Source organism: Macaca mulatta, chromosome 17, assembly GCF_049350105.2.
Source record: "Macaca mulatta isolate MMU2019108-1 chromosome 17, T2T-MMU8v2.0, whole genome shotgun sequence".
Lineage (NCBI taxonomy): Eukaryota > Metazoa > Chordata > Mammalia > Primates > Cercopithecidae > Macaca > Macaca mulatta.
This window is the reverse complement of record NC_133422.1, coordinates 28,587,706-28,602,979: the sequence shown is the minus strand read 5'-3', so window position 1 is coordinate 28,602,979 and position 15,274 is coordinate 28,587,706. Positions and strand designations below refer to the sequence as shown.

Sequence of the window (15,274 nt, the reverse complement as noted above, 5' to 3'; positions counted from 1 at the left end):
CATCCTGGGCAACGAGAATGAAACTCCATCTCAAAAAGAAAAAAAGACAAAGAAAAAAAAAAGTGGTTCTTTACCTTTGGTTTTATTACTGTAAAAATATAACAGAAATTGTAAAGCCTTAAAATACCAGCTTTGACTGTACTTCATACATTTAACAATTTGAAATGCTTACTATGCATGTCAGCCATTGATTTTATTTAATTATATTTGGTCTTGGTTTTATTTGATTGTTTATATATTTCGTGCTCATCACTGGACAAATTAAAGAATTTACAATCTCAGGTAGGGAAATACTATGTCATAGAAAATGGAATTTTATGTTATCATTACCCTATTGCCCTCCTAAAATTAATGAAGATAAGCTTTAGAAGGCCTTTATCCTAAAGAGGAATGTAATTTATGGGTGATTAAAAATGGCATTTGGCATCAGGCTCTTAATTAGATGTGAAACCTGTTAGTTATTTGTAATAAAATTAAGACAGTGACCATTAGTTTGATTGTACCAGACATTTTAAGGAATGTCATCTGCATGAGGATGAAGGCTGCTTGTGCTGTGTATAACGTGTTGTGTCTGCCCGCTCCCTGTCCTTTCTGGGGAATGCTCCCTCCTTCTCCACTCACATGGTTACCATGGGAACAACCATTTTGGGTGACATGACACCCTGGACAACACACAGCTGAATGACCTGCAAGTGGATATCTGACCAAAAGAGGGCCAGAGGCTTTCTGCAGGAATTCTGGAACTAGAACTGAGACAGAACCCCAGTATCTAGCCAGGTGCTAAAGATAGTAAATGCAGTTTTTCCATCAGTGGCCATATTTTTCACTATGTGGACTAAAGAAACAGAAGAAGCCAGCCTGCAGAGATAATAGAATGACAAAGATATTGGGACAGTGGGGTAGATAATCTCCCATATAAATTCCAACAGATAGATTTCATGTAATATGTAAATTTAATTATATTTAAATTTTTTTGAGAGCAACTTTGAGCTAGCTTGTACTTTCATTCCCTGTATCTTTCCCAATATGTATAAATTAGTTCAATTTGAATTTTAGTCCCCAGCAAGATCCCTCACTCATCCATTCAGTGGCCACCCCTCACCCTGCAGACTGTTCTGCCTCTCTACTTCTGCTACTGAAATTCAGCACAACCATTTGCTCCCACCCACCTCAACTCCCCCGCAACACACCAGCAAGAATAGAGAAGTCCATGACTTCAGTGGCTATAATTTTCATTTTTTAAAATTATGATACAATTTATAAATAGTGACATTCACCCTTTTTAGTGCACAGTTCTGTAATGAAGAACAGTTCCATCACCCTAAAAAATTTTCCTATGCTGGCAGGGCGTGGTGGCTCATGCCTGTAATCCCAGCACTTTGGGAGGCCAAGGTGGGCAGATCACGAGGTCAGGAGATCGAGACCATCCTGGCCAACATGGTAAAACCCTGTCTCTACTAAAAATACAAAAATTAACCAGGTGTGGTGGTGTGCACCTGTAGTCCCAGCTACTTGGGAGGTTGAAGCAGGAGAATCGCTTGAACCTGGCAGGCGGAGGTTGCAGTGAGCTGAGATTGTGCCACTTCAGCCCAGGCAACAGAGCAAGACCTTGTCTCAAAAGAAAAAAAAAAAAATTATCCTATGCCTCTTTGTAATCAGCTCCTTTTCCTGTCCCCAGCCTCTGGCAACCATTGATCAGTTTTCAGTCCTTATATTTTCACCATTGCAAAAAGATTGGGTAAACAGAATCATATGTATGTAGCCTTTTCAGCCTGGCTTCTGTCCGCATAATGCATTTGAGATTCATCCATGTTGTTGCCATGTATTAGGAGTCTGTGGCTTTTTATTGCTGAGTAGTAGTCCTTTGCATGGATGGACCACAGTTCATTTATCGATTCCCCACTTGTGGGATATTTTACATATTTCCAGTTTCTAGCAATTACAAATAAAGCGGCCATAACCATTTATGTATAGTATTTAGTGTGAACATAGGTTTTCATTTCACTTAGATAAATACCTAGGAGTGGGGCTGTTGGGGAATGTCAACTTTTGTTTTGTTTTGTTGTTTTATTTTAGCCATTCTAATAAGGGTTTGTGATATCTCATTGTGATTTTAATTTGGATTTCCCTAATGACTAATGATGTTGAGCATCTTTTCATGTACATTTTTGCCACTATGTACTCTTCTTTTATGAAGTATCTATTCAGATCTTTTGCCCCCTTTTAATTTTGTTGCTGAATTTTGAGAATTCTTTATATACTGTATAAAAGTCAATGGCTTATGTTTAAAGTGGATGTTTTCTAGTCTCTGCCTTCTTTTCTCGTTTCCCTTTTCTCATCTATCCATGAGGGATGCTCTTTTTCAGCAATTATTCTGGTTGCTGTGACTGCTGTTCACTACCTATTTCTTCTCTCCTTTTCTCTTTTCTTATTTGATTTTAGTTAATACTTCCATATATATCATTCATTCAGCAAATAATTGTGGAGCATTTCATGTTAAAGCTGACTTTTTTGAATTTGCCAGCAAACACAAGGGCTGCTTCTTCAGGTTTGGGATCTTATTGGTCACATTATATGTAACCTGAGAATTGCCAGCTAATTTTTGGCATTTTGGGTCATTTCTGGATGTTGCTTCTTTATTATCAAAGTTACTTTGAGAGTTTTTTTCTTTTTTTCTGTCCACTCCTGAGTCCAGGACTTGAGATCTGGCAACCTGTGGGTTGCAAAAAACTGGTTTTGAAATAGTTACGGTTTCACTCCAGTTAGATTTGGCATGACAAATTGAGAACTACAAAGATTAACGTGTAATGTAGAGATCATTATTCACCAGCTTGTACCTGTTTCAGTGTTCTGTAATCCTTTCTATTCTAATCCTTTCCTCTGTTTTGGGAGTCGGCCCCTGGTAGCAGAACTTGTTTTTGTTATCCACAGGGGGCTTCCTTTGCCTTTGCACCCATTTGCTAATGAACTAGAAGAATGTTTTCCTCTGTGTAAAAGTTGGATAGAGTTCTGTGGAGCTTCATTTCTACTGTTCACTGGAATGCTGTATGGAATGTTCTTGCGGCATTTCACTGGGAAGTATGAAAAACATGTTCCTATGACATTTCAAAGAGGGTTGATATTTATTCTGCAATATTACACTGTAGGGTCTAGAAATTTTGAACAAAACATGATTTCTTTCATTTTAAAACCAATTTATGCTTACAGCTATATCTTTTTTTATACAGCAAATATAGTCTTTAACATCAGTATAGTCTTTAACCATCAGTGGCAGGATCTCAGCTCACTGCCACCTACACCTCCCACCTACACCTCTCAGGCTCAAGTGATCCTCCCACCTCAGCCTCCCAAATAGCTGGGACTGTAGGCGTATGCCACTACACCCAGCTAATTTTTGTATTTTTTTTTTTTTTTGTAGAGATGGGTTTTCACCATGTTGCCAAGACTGATCTCAAACTCCTGGGGTTCAAATGATCCTCTAGCCTTGGCCTCTCAAAGTGCTAGAATTACAGGCATGAGCCACCATGCCCAGCCTATAAACATTTTTTCGTGTTTTTAAATTATGAGAGCAACTGATTTTAAAGTATCCTTTTCAATTGAAGATTCACTTCCTAATTGGTTTTTGTGTGAACATAAGTTTTCATTTCTCTGTGATAGATGCAAAGAGCACAATTGCTGTTATGGTTAGCTGCATGTTTAGCTGTTTCAGGAACTGCTAAAGTGTTTTCCAGATTGGCTATACTGTTTTACATTTCCACCACAATCTATGAGTACGGTTTTTCTTCATTCTTGCCAGCATTTGATGTTGTTGCTGTTTTTTACTGTAGCCATTTTGATAGGCATGTAGTAATAGTTCATTGTGGTTTTGATTTTCATTTCCCTAATGGTTAACGATGTTGAACATCTTTTATGTACTTGTTGCCATCTGTATATCCTCTTTGGTAAAATGTCTCTTCATGTCTTTTACCCATTTTCTCTTTTTTGTTTATTTTTATTTTATTTTTTAAGTAGAGATGGGATCTTGCTATGTTGCCCAGGCTACTCTCAAACTCCTGGCTCAAGCAATCTGCCTGCTTCAGCTTTCCAAAGTAATTTCATGCCTGGGATTATAGGCACGGGCCACCCCACCCCGCCTTTTGTCCATTTTCTAGTTAGATTGTTTGTTTGTTTGAGGCAGGACCTTGGTCTGTTGCCCAGGCTGGAATTCAGTGGCACAATCTCAGTTCACTGCAGCTTCTGCCTCTAGGGCTCAAGCGATTCTTGTGCCTCAGCCTCCCGAGTAGCTGGGATTACAGGCATGCACCACCACACCCAGCTAATTTTTGTATTTTTAGTAGAGACAAGGTTTCACCATGTTGGTCAGCCTGGTCTCAAACTCCTGACCTCAGGTGATCTACCTGCCTTAGCCTCCCAAAACACTGGGATTACATGAGTGAGCCACCATGCCTGGCAGATTGCTTGTTTTTTATACTATTAAGTTTTTTGGGCTTTGGTTGGGGGGGTTGGGTTTCGGAGAGAGAACATTTGGAGAGCATGGGTTGTTTTTTTTTAGACAGAGTTGCCCAGGTTTGAGTGCAATGGCACGATCTCAGCCCACTGCAGCCTCTGCCTCCTGGGTTCAGACGATTCCCTTGCCTCAGCCTCCCGAGTAGCTGGGATTACAGGTGCATGCAACCACACCTGGCTAATTTTTGTATTTTTAGTAGAGATGGGATTTTACCATCTTAGCCATGCTGGTCTCGAACTCCTGACCTCGTGAGAGCATGGGTTTTTATTTATTTCCTTTTTCTCTTTTTAATTTTTGTGGGTACATAGTAGGCAGTGTATATGAGATATTTTAGTACAGGCATGTAATGTGTAATAACCACACCATGGAAATTTGGGTATCCATCCTCTCAAGCATTTATCCTTGGTGTTACTGGATCTTATTCATTGTTTCTATTGTTTTTTGTACCCATTAACCATCCCCATCCCCCATACATATACTCCCCTACTACCTTCCTAGCCTCTGGTAACCATGCTTCTATTCTTGATTTTCATGAGTTCATTTGTTTTAATTTTTAGATCCTACAAATAACTGAGAGCATCTGATGTTTGTCTTTCTGTGCCTGGTTTATTTCACTTAAAATAATGACTTCCAGTTCCATCCATGTTGTTGCAATGACAGAATCTCATTCCTTTTTATGGCTGAATAGTACTTTATTGTATATAGGTACCACATTTTCTTTATCCTCATTTTGTCATCTGTTTTTGGACACTTAGGTTGTTTCCAAATCTTGGCTATTGTGAACAATACTATTAACAAATATGGGAGTGTAAATATCTCTTTTATATACTGATTTCCTTTCTTTTGGGCATATACCTAAGAGTAGGATTGCTAAATCGTATGGTAGCTCTATTTGTAGTTTTGTTTTTTTTTTTCTTTGAGATGGAATCTTGCTCTGTTGCCCAGGCTGGAGTGCAGTGGCGCAATCTTGGCTCACTGCAAGCTCCTCCTCCCAGGTTCACGCCATTCTCCTGCCTCATCCTCCCGAGTAGCCGGGACTACAGTGCCCGCCACTAGGCCCTGCTAATGTTTTTGTATTTTTAGTAGAGACGGGGTTTCACCACGTTAGCCAGGATGGTCTCGATCTCCTGACCTCGTGATCCGCCTGCCTCAACCTCCCAAAGTGCTGGGATTACAGGCTTGAGCCACCACACCCAGCCTCTATTTGTAGTTTTCTGAGGAACCTCCAAATTGTTCTCCATAGCAGTTGTACCAATTTACATTCCTACCAACAGCATATGAAGTTTTCCTTTTCCCCACATCCTCACCAGCAATAGTTGTTACCTGACATTTAGATAAAAGGCATTTTAACTGTGGTGAGATGATATCTCATTGTAGTTTTGATTTGCATTTCTCTGATAATCAGTGATGTTGACCACCTTTTCATAGAAGGCCTGTGTTCTGTAGGTTGTCTTTTTACTTTGTTGATTGTATCCTTCACTGTGCAGAAGCTTTTAAATTTGATGTGGTCCCATTTGTCCATTTTTGCTTTGATTGCCTGTGCTTGTGGGGTTTTGCTCAAGAAGTTTTTGTCCAGACCAAGGTCGTGGAGAGTTTCCCTAATATTTTCTTTTAGTAGCTTCATAGTTTCATAGATCTTAGATAAAAGTCTTTAATCCATTTTGATTTGATTTTTGTATGTGACAAGAAATAGGGGTCTAATTTCATTCTTCTGCATATGAATATTCAGTTTTCTTTGCACAATTTGTTGAAGACTGTCTTATGTTCTCAGCATCTTTGTAAAAAATGAGTTCACTGTAGGTGCGTAAATTTGTTTCTGGGTTCTTTGTTCTGTTCCATTGATCTGTGTGTCTGTTTTTATGCCAGTACCATGCTGTTTTGGTTACTATGTAGCTCTGTAGTATAATTCAAAGTCAAGTCATTTGATTTCTTCAGTTTTGTTCTTTTTGCTCAGGAAAGTTTTGGCTATTCTGTGTTTTTTGTGGCTCCATGTAAATTTTGGATGGTTTTTTCTATTTCGATGAAGAATGTCATTGGTACTTTGACAGGGATTGCACTGAATCTGTAGATTATGTTGGGTAGTATGAACATTTTAACAATATTGTTTCTTTCAATCCATGGACATGAGTATCTTTCCTTCTTTGCATGTCCTCTTTAATTTCTTTCATCAGTTTTTTTATACTTTTCATTATGGAGATTTTTTACTTCTTTGGTTAAGTTAATTTCTAGGTATTTATTTATTTGTTGCTATTATAAAGGGGATTTCTTTTTTGATTTCTTTTTCAGCTTGTTCACTGTTAGCACATAGAAATGCTGCTGATTTTTGTATGTTGATTTTTGTATCCTGCAACTTTATTGAATTTGCTCATCAATTCTAATAGTTTTTTTGTGGAGTCTTTAGTTTTTTCCAAATATAAGGTCATATCATCTGCAAACAAGGATAATTTGACTTTTCCAATTTGGATGCCCTTCATTTCATTCTCTTGTTTGATTGCTCTGGCTAAGACTTCCAATATTATGTTGAATAATGGTGGTAAAAGTTATCATGTTCCAGATCTAAGATCTGCTACTGTTGTATTGGGATCTATCTCTCACTTTAGCTCTAATAATATTTGCTCTTCATTTCATTCTCTTTTTTGATTGCTCTAGCTAAGACTTCCAATATTATGTTGAATAACAGTGTTAAAAGTTATCATGTCCCAGATCTGAGATCTGCTACTGTTGTATTGGGATGTATCTCTCACTTTAGTTCTAATAATATTTGTTTTACATATCTGGATGCTCTAGTGTTTGGTGCATATATATTTACAATTGTTATATCCTCTTACTGAAATGACCCCTTTGTTATTATATAATGACTTTCTTTGTCTCTTCTTACAGTTTTTGTCTTGAAATCTGTTTTGTCTGATGTAAGTATAGCTACTCCTCCTCGGTTTTGTTTGTTTGTTTTCATTAGCATGGAATATCTTTTTCCATGTCTTTATTTTCAGTCCATGTGTATCTTCATAGGTGAGGTGTGTTTCTTGTAGGCAACAGATCATCTGGGTCTTGTTTTTTTCATCCATTCAACCACTCTATGTCTTTTTTTTTTTTTTTTTTTTTTTTTTTTGAGACAGGGTCTCACTCTGTCATCCAGGCTGGAGTGCAGTAGCACAGTCACAGCTCACTGAACCGTTGACCTCCTGGGCTCAGGTGATCCTTACACCTCAGCCTCCCAAGTAGCCACTCTGTGTCTTTTGTTTGCAGACTTTAGTCCATTTACATACAATGTTATTACTGACAAGTAGGGGCTTACTCCTGCCATTTTGTTATTTGTTTTCTGGTTGTTTTTTATTGTTTCTTCCTTCTTTTTTTTTTTTTTTTGAGACGGAGTCTCGCTCTGTCGCCCAGGCTGGAGTGCAGTGGCCGGATCTCAGCTCACTGCAAGCTCCGCCTCCCGGGTTTACGCCATTCTCCTGCCTCAGCCTCCCGAGTAGCTGGGACTACAGGCGCCCGCCACCTCGCCCGGCTAGTTTTTTGTACTTTTTAAGTAGAGACGGGGTTTCACCGTGTTAGCCAGGATGGTCTCGATCTCCTGACCTCGTGATCCACCCGTCTCGGCCTCCCAGAGTGCTGGGATTACAGGCTTGAGCCACCGCGCCCGGCCTGTTTCTTCCTTCTTTACTTCCATTCTGTCTTCCTTTTAGTGAATATGATTTTCTCTGGTGGTGTGCTTTAATTTCTTGTTTTTTATTTTTTGTGTATCCATTGTATGTTTTTTTATTTGAGGTTACCATGAGGCATGCATATACCATCTTATAACCCATTGTTTTAGGCTGATGACAACTTAATACTAATTACATAAAGAAATGCACAGAAAGAAAACTAATAAGAGCCCTACACCTTAACTTCCTCCCCTGCTTTTTAACTTTTTGTTGTTTCTCTTTGTGTCTTATTGTACTGTTTATACCTTGAAAAGTTGTTAATATTTTTGGTTGGTTCATCATTTAGTCTTTCTCCTTAAGACAAGAGTAGTTTACACACAACCATTACAGTGTTATACTATTCTGTGTTTTTCTATGTGCTTCCTATTTCCAGTGGATTTTATACCTTCAGATGATTTCTTCTTGCTCATTAACATCCTTTTCTTTCACATTGGAGAACTACCTTTAGCATTTCTTGTAGGATGGGTCTAGTATTGATCAAATCCCTCAGCTTTTGTTTGTCTGGGAAAGTCTTTAATTCTCCTTCGTGCCTGAAGGGTATTTTCACCAGATATACTATTCTAGGGTAAAAGATTTGTTTCCTTCAGCACATTAAATATGTCATGCCACTCTCTCCTGGCCTGTAAGGTTTCCACTGAAAAGTCTGCTGCCAGATGTATTGCAGCTCCATTGTATGTTATTTGTTTCTTTTCACCTGCTGCTTTTAGGATTTTTTTTTTTTTTTTTTTTTTTTACGTTGGGAGTTTGAATTAAATGCTTTGAAGTAGTCTTCTTTGGTTTAGGTCTGCTTGGTGTTCTATCACCTTCTTATATTTGAATATTCATATCTTTCTCTAGGTTTGGGAAGTTCTCGGATATTATCTCTTAGAGTAAGTTTTTTACCCCTATCTCTTTTTCTACCTCCTCTTTAAGGTCAGAAAGTCTTAGATTTGCCTTTTTTAGACTATTCCCTAGATATTGTAGGCATTCTTCATTGGTTTTTATTCTTTTTTCTTTTGTCTCCTCTAACTGCATGTTTTCGGATAGCCTGTCTGCAAGCCACTAATTCTTTCTTCTGCTTAATCAATTCTGTCATTAAGAGGCTCTGATGCATTCTTCAGTATGTCAATTGCATTTTCAACTCTAGAATTTCTACTTGATTATTTTTAATTATTTCAATCTCTGTATTAAATTTAATCTCTGTATTAAATTTATGATAGAATTCTGAATTCTTTCTCTGTGTTATCTTGAATTTCTTTGAGTTTCCTCAAAACAGTGATTTTGAATTCTCTGTCTGAAAGGTCATATATCTTTGTTCTCCCAGGATTGGTCCCTGGTGTCTTATTTAGTTCAATTGCTGAGGTTATATTTTCTTGGATGGTGTTAGTGCTTGTAGATATTTCTCAGTATCTGACAGGACAGTGAGATCTAGGCAATCTCATTAATCCTTAATTTCCTTATTTATAATATATATATATATACATATTTACATTTGTACATTTTAGAAAACATATATTATAAATCCTTGCTTTCTTTTTTATAATATGTATATTATAAGGTTGTTGTATGCATGCCAGAAAAAAATTAACAAAAAGAATATGAAATTTAAAAAAAATAAGGTTGTTGTGGAAATTGGATAATACCTGTAAAACTCTTAGCATAAGTGCCTGGCACAGAGTAAGCACTCAGTATTTGCTGCTGTGAAGATGGAGGTAGAGGTAGTAGGGAAGAGGAGGTACTGATCAATGTGGCAAAGGACATGGTTGTAGTACAGAGAGTGGCACTCATCCCAGGGGAGAATACTCCTGAACTGAATCTTAAAGAACGACAGAGTTCATGAAAAATGAAAGCGCATTGGCAAAGATATAGAACCATATAAAATGTTGTGTATATGTGCTGCAGCAATTTGGTGCTAATAGAACTTGATGTAGGAATTGGAAATGATAGTTAGCTGATGAGACTGGAAAAGTTGGCCACTGTCACGTCATTGAAGGTACTGGACTTTTTTCTTTCTTTCTTTTTTTTTTTGACACGAAGTCTTGCTCTGTTGCCTAGGCTGGAGTGCAGTGGCACGATCTTGGCTCACTGCAATCTCTGCCTCCCAGGTTCAAGCGATTCTTCTGCCTCAGCCTCCCAAGTTGCTGGGACTACAGGTGTGCACCACCACAGTTGGTTAATTTTTGTATTTTTACTAGAGATGGGGTTTCACCATATTGGTCAGGCTAGTCTTGAACTCTTGACCTCCTGATCTGCCCCCCCTCAGCTTCCCAAAGTGCTGGGATTACAGGCGTGAGCCACTGTGCCTGGCCTTTTTGTATTGGACTTTTTTCTAAGCAAAAGGGAGACGTTGAAGAGTTTAAGGAGAGAGATGGCATGGTCATATTTGCATTTCTAGCTAGCTCACTCTGATAGGGTGAGGATGCTTTGAAGTGGAGACAGTAACTGAAGCAAGCTCTTTAATAGTTCATTTGAGAGATGACGGCCAGAACTAGGGACATACTGATTGAGAGTGCAATGTCATTGTATTACTATGTTCTCACACTGCTGTAAGGAAATACCTGAGACTGGATAATTTATAAAGGAAAGAGGTTTAATTGACTCACAGTTCCACACTGCTGGGGAGGCCTCAGGAAACTTACAATCATGGTGGAAGGGGAAGCAGGCACAGACCTTCACATGGCAGCAGGAGAAAGAAGAGTGAATGAACAATGGGGAAAGAGCTCCTTATAAAACCATCAGATCAAGTGAGAACTGATTCACTATCATGAGAACAGCATGGGGGAAACCACCCACATGATCCAATCACCTCCCACCAGGTCCTGCCCTCCACACGTAGGGATTATGGGGATTACAATTCATGATGAGATTTGGGTGAGGACACAGAGCCAAACCATATCAGTCATTCTTGTACATATTTTTCATATAGTAAACTCAGGTCCAGTCCAAGATTTCTTTTGAAAAACCAGGCTAGACAGGTTGTAAGGTATATGAGAGTGCAGGTCTTGTCCATGAGGACTCTAAGAAGCCCTATCCATGATTGCATATCTGGTTCCTCTGTCTCACTGATTCAGTGATCTCTTCTATTCCTGTAGGCTAGATATGATTTGTTATGATCACCTAGATCAAATACTTCCACCTAATGGAAAACCCACTTTTTTTTTTAAGTCAAGGCACTAGGGTGAAGAAGAGTGAATAAAGTGATAACTTGAAGGCAAAAAATACTAGAAAGTAGATCAAAGAAAAAGGAATTTGATTTTAACCTACATTTTACTAAAATCTTATTTTCTTCATCTATTTTCCTTCCTTATTCATGAAGGTTTAAAAATGATAATCATAATTTTTTTCTTGCATAAAGGTAGACAGTGAAAAAACAAAGAATTCAGTTCTGTTGTATTCACTTTATGTCCTCCTGTGCTCTGTGGGAAATGGACTTCCAGTTGGTCAAATTTCCCCCAGCGCAAATCCTGCGGCAAGGAGCTGCATCCATTTTGTAGATAGGGGTCTATGGGAAGAGTAAGTTAACGTTTTTTGCATATTAGAAAGGATGGTACCATTTCTGTCTGTGTGTGTATGTATGTAAGTATATATTCCACACACTATATAATTCATCCATTTAGAGTGTACAGTTTAATTGCTGTTTGTGTCTTTAACAGGGAAAAAAAGATGTGACCCAGATATTTAACAACATCCTGAGAAGACAGATAGGCACTCGGAGTCCTACTGTGGAGTATATTAGTGCTCATCCTCATATCCTGTTTATGCTCCTCAAAGGGTAGGTACATGGCTTCCTTTCAAGTAGGGCTAAGTTTTTAATTGTTGTTGAAAGTACATAGCATTAATCTCATTTGAGATATGATCAGTTCCCTTTTAGAACTGCAGTCAAGGTATTTGTCTTGCGTGAGGTCAGCCCTCTAGATCTGTCTCTGTGATTACTTAGGCTGCAGCAAAATCCTTTCTTTGCACCTTAATGTTTCTAAATGTTATGTTTCCATTTACTGCCTGCCTTTCCTCCACAGTTCTGCTATTTCTGTCTCTTCCTATTACAGTATTGCTTATGCTTCCCTATCTGCCCTATTCATAGCTGCCCACTTACCGTTTTCCTGACTGCTTGAGACTGAATGCCCTCAATATACACACAAGCACACACATATATATTCTGCTTCTGGGAACTGAAATACAGATATGAGAGTTTTTCCAGTAGCTAGCATCTGCCAAGGTGAATGTATGTGGGTCTATAGGGAAGCCATAAAAATGAAGTTGAGCTAGGTAATAGAATTCCTGATTATTATTTTTATGTACACTTATTTATAAATGTTTCTTGGGCATTTGGGGGCTACTCTGAGTCATAATGACTGGAGATCTGGGTGTAGCAAAGCTTGAGGACAGCAGACCATCTTCTTCCTCCCCTTGTCTTTCTACTCCACTATCTTAAACCAGCACATCTCTTTATTTTATTATATTCCTGTTTTCAATCCTGCTGTTTCATACCTAGTCCATCTCACCTGTGTTCATTTTCTCTCTTGTACATTTTAAATATTTAATTGTATCAAAATAATACATTGTTTAAAAATTAGATATATCAATAAATAGTTCTTTACCTCTTTCTTTTTACTTTCTTTCATATATATGTGTGTGTGTGTGTGTGTGTATATATATATATATATATATTTTTTTTTTTTTTAAGACAGTGTCTTGCTCTGTTGCCCAGGCTGGAGTGCAGTGGTGCAATCTTGGCTCACTGCAACCTCTGCCTCCGGGGTTCAAGCAATTCTCCTGCCTCAGCCTCCTGGGTAGCTGAGATTACAGGTGCCCACCACCACACACGACTAATTTTTGTATTTTTAGTAGAGACAGGGTTTCACTATTTGGTCAGGCTGGTCTCGACCTCCTGACCTCAAGTAATCTGCCTGCCTCAGCCTCCTAAAATGGTAGAGTTACAGGTATGAGTCACTGCGCCCGGCCTCTTTGCCTCTTTCTTCTCCATTTTTCAGTCCTATTACCCAAAGACAACCACTTTTATCTTTTTTATTTGTTCATTTGTTTATTTGTTCATCATTGTTTTCATCATATATTTACCTCTGTGTTACAAATAATGGGCTTCTACTAATTTTTCATTTATCAATTTTAAGCAGTATCTTTGACAAGATAAACTAGATGATAGTCTTTTTACTGCCACCATTATTCTATTTCCTTTCCTTTATCTTCCTAATAAACTTTATCATAATTTTAAATTTTAATAATCACATTTAGATTATTATGACTGTGTAGTTATTATTTATTAGTGAGCAAAGTAGTATACTGTGATTACTTTGGTTTTGTGTACAAAATAATTGTTTTACTGGAGAATTGTTTCTTCAGTTCTGGAAAGGGAAAGATCCTTGTATCATGTATTAGTTAGGGGATGCAAAGCCTCTATAACACATAGACCCCAAAGTGAAGTGGCCTCACAGCAAGTTAAGTATATTTCTCATGTAATAGTGCAGAGCAGATGTTCTAGTTCATCAGGGGGTTCTGTCATCTTCAGCATGTGCTATCTAAGATCACTTTGTTCATTGCCATTTCAACCCACAGAAAGGTGAAAGTATATAAGAGATTTTATGTGTTTAGAGAATGACAAGAATTCTGGTGTGGCTAGAGCTCTGTGTGAGTCAGAGGGAAGGGTGCAGGATGAGGTTGGAAAGACTGAGACCAGATTATGAAGAGCTTTCCAAGTCCTACTGGGGAGTTTGAATGTCATTCTGTAGGCAACATGGAGTCATCCAGGGACTAGACATGAGGAGTTCTGGTAGCAACGTAGAAAATGGCATGGGGTGGGAGGCTGAGATTCCAGCTTGGAAGAGTCTAGGGAAGAGATTATCAACAGAACTTTAATGGAGATACTGAGAATGAAGAGAATGAGTATTTGAAAACATTTCCATTTCTTTCCAATTCAAAAGTAATACATGGTTATTATTTAAAAACTAAAACATTTGAGAAATGTATAATAGAAAAAGAAAGTGCATCCCATAATCTTTCCATAAGAAATCATTATTGACAATTTGGGGACTACACCTCTGGTTTTAATTCTCTATTACAATGATTATTCCTCTGTTTTTCAACCCAAACTTTTAACTCATTCCTTCACATCCTGTTTTGTATAAACCATTTACGCATTGTTTGCTATGTGCCAGCTATTGTAATGTTTTACTTATGTTATATTGTTTACTTTCCAAATACTATGAGGACTACATATTATTATTATTATTATTATTATTTTTACCATTTTACAGATGAGGAAACTGAAACTCAGAGAGAGTAAGGATATTGCTCAAGATTATACAGCTAATACATGACAGAGCCTCGTTTTCCATGCAGATCTGACACTAAATCCCATATTCCTTTCCATTAATATACCTTTAAGAAGATTCGAGGACCATTCAGATGTGAAGGGAGAGGGAATTGTTGATGCTCTTGAGGACAGGGTAGTGGAACAGTTGTACCATAATCAGTTTTACCTGTTACCATTTTCTTTCTTTTTTTTTTTTTTTTTGAGATGGAGTCTCGCTCTGTCACCCAGGCTGGAGTGCAGTGTTGCGATCTCGGCTCACTGCAAGCTCCGCCTTCTGGGTTCAAGCAATTCTCCTACCTCAGCCTTCTGAGTAGCTGGGACTACAGGTGCATGCCACCACACCTGTCTAATTTTTTGTATTTTTAGTAGAGACAAGGTTTCACCTTGTTAGCCAGATGGTCTCAATCTCCTGACCTTGTGATCCGCCTGCCTTGGCCTCCCAAAGTGCTGGGATTACAGGCATGAGCCACCACACCACACGTAACACCACACGTGTTACCATTTTCTAATTTAGCACTGAATGCTAGAGATTTAGCCTTTCTTAAAAGTCAGGATTTTTACTGAATTATCTCTTGTGAAGTCACTTTAAAACCTAGGACATAACTTGATTGGTACATTTATACATCAAACAATAATATTAAATGAGAATATGATAGTAACATTCTATATAGAACCTAAGTTTAACCACAAAGAATGTAAGACAAAAAGCAATTGATAGTTGTCTATCAAAGAGAATTATCTGGATATGTGGTATTG

The 15,274-nt window shown here is 38.1% G+C and overlaps 1 protein-coding gene across 13 annotated transcripts in view; it reads left to right on the top strand.

The window, feature by feature from the left end:
• Nucleotides 1-15,274, top strand: part of CAB39L (calcium binding protein 39 like) — a 135,714-nt gene that overhangs the window by 75,766 nt on the left and 44,674 nt on the right. For all 13 annotated transcript variants that reach the window (XM_077974375.1, XM_077974368.1, XM_077974372.1 and 10 more), the window contains one exon: nucleotides 11,844-11,962. In XM_077974375.1, the coding sequence (XP_077830501.1) occupies nucleotides 11,844-11,962 (119 nt within the window). The remainder of the gene's footprint in view (nucleotides 1-11,843; nucleotides 11,963-15,274) is intronic.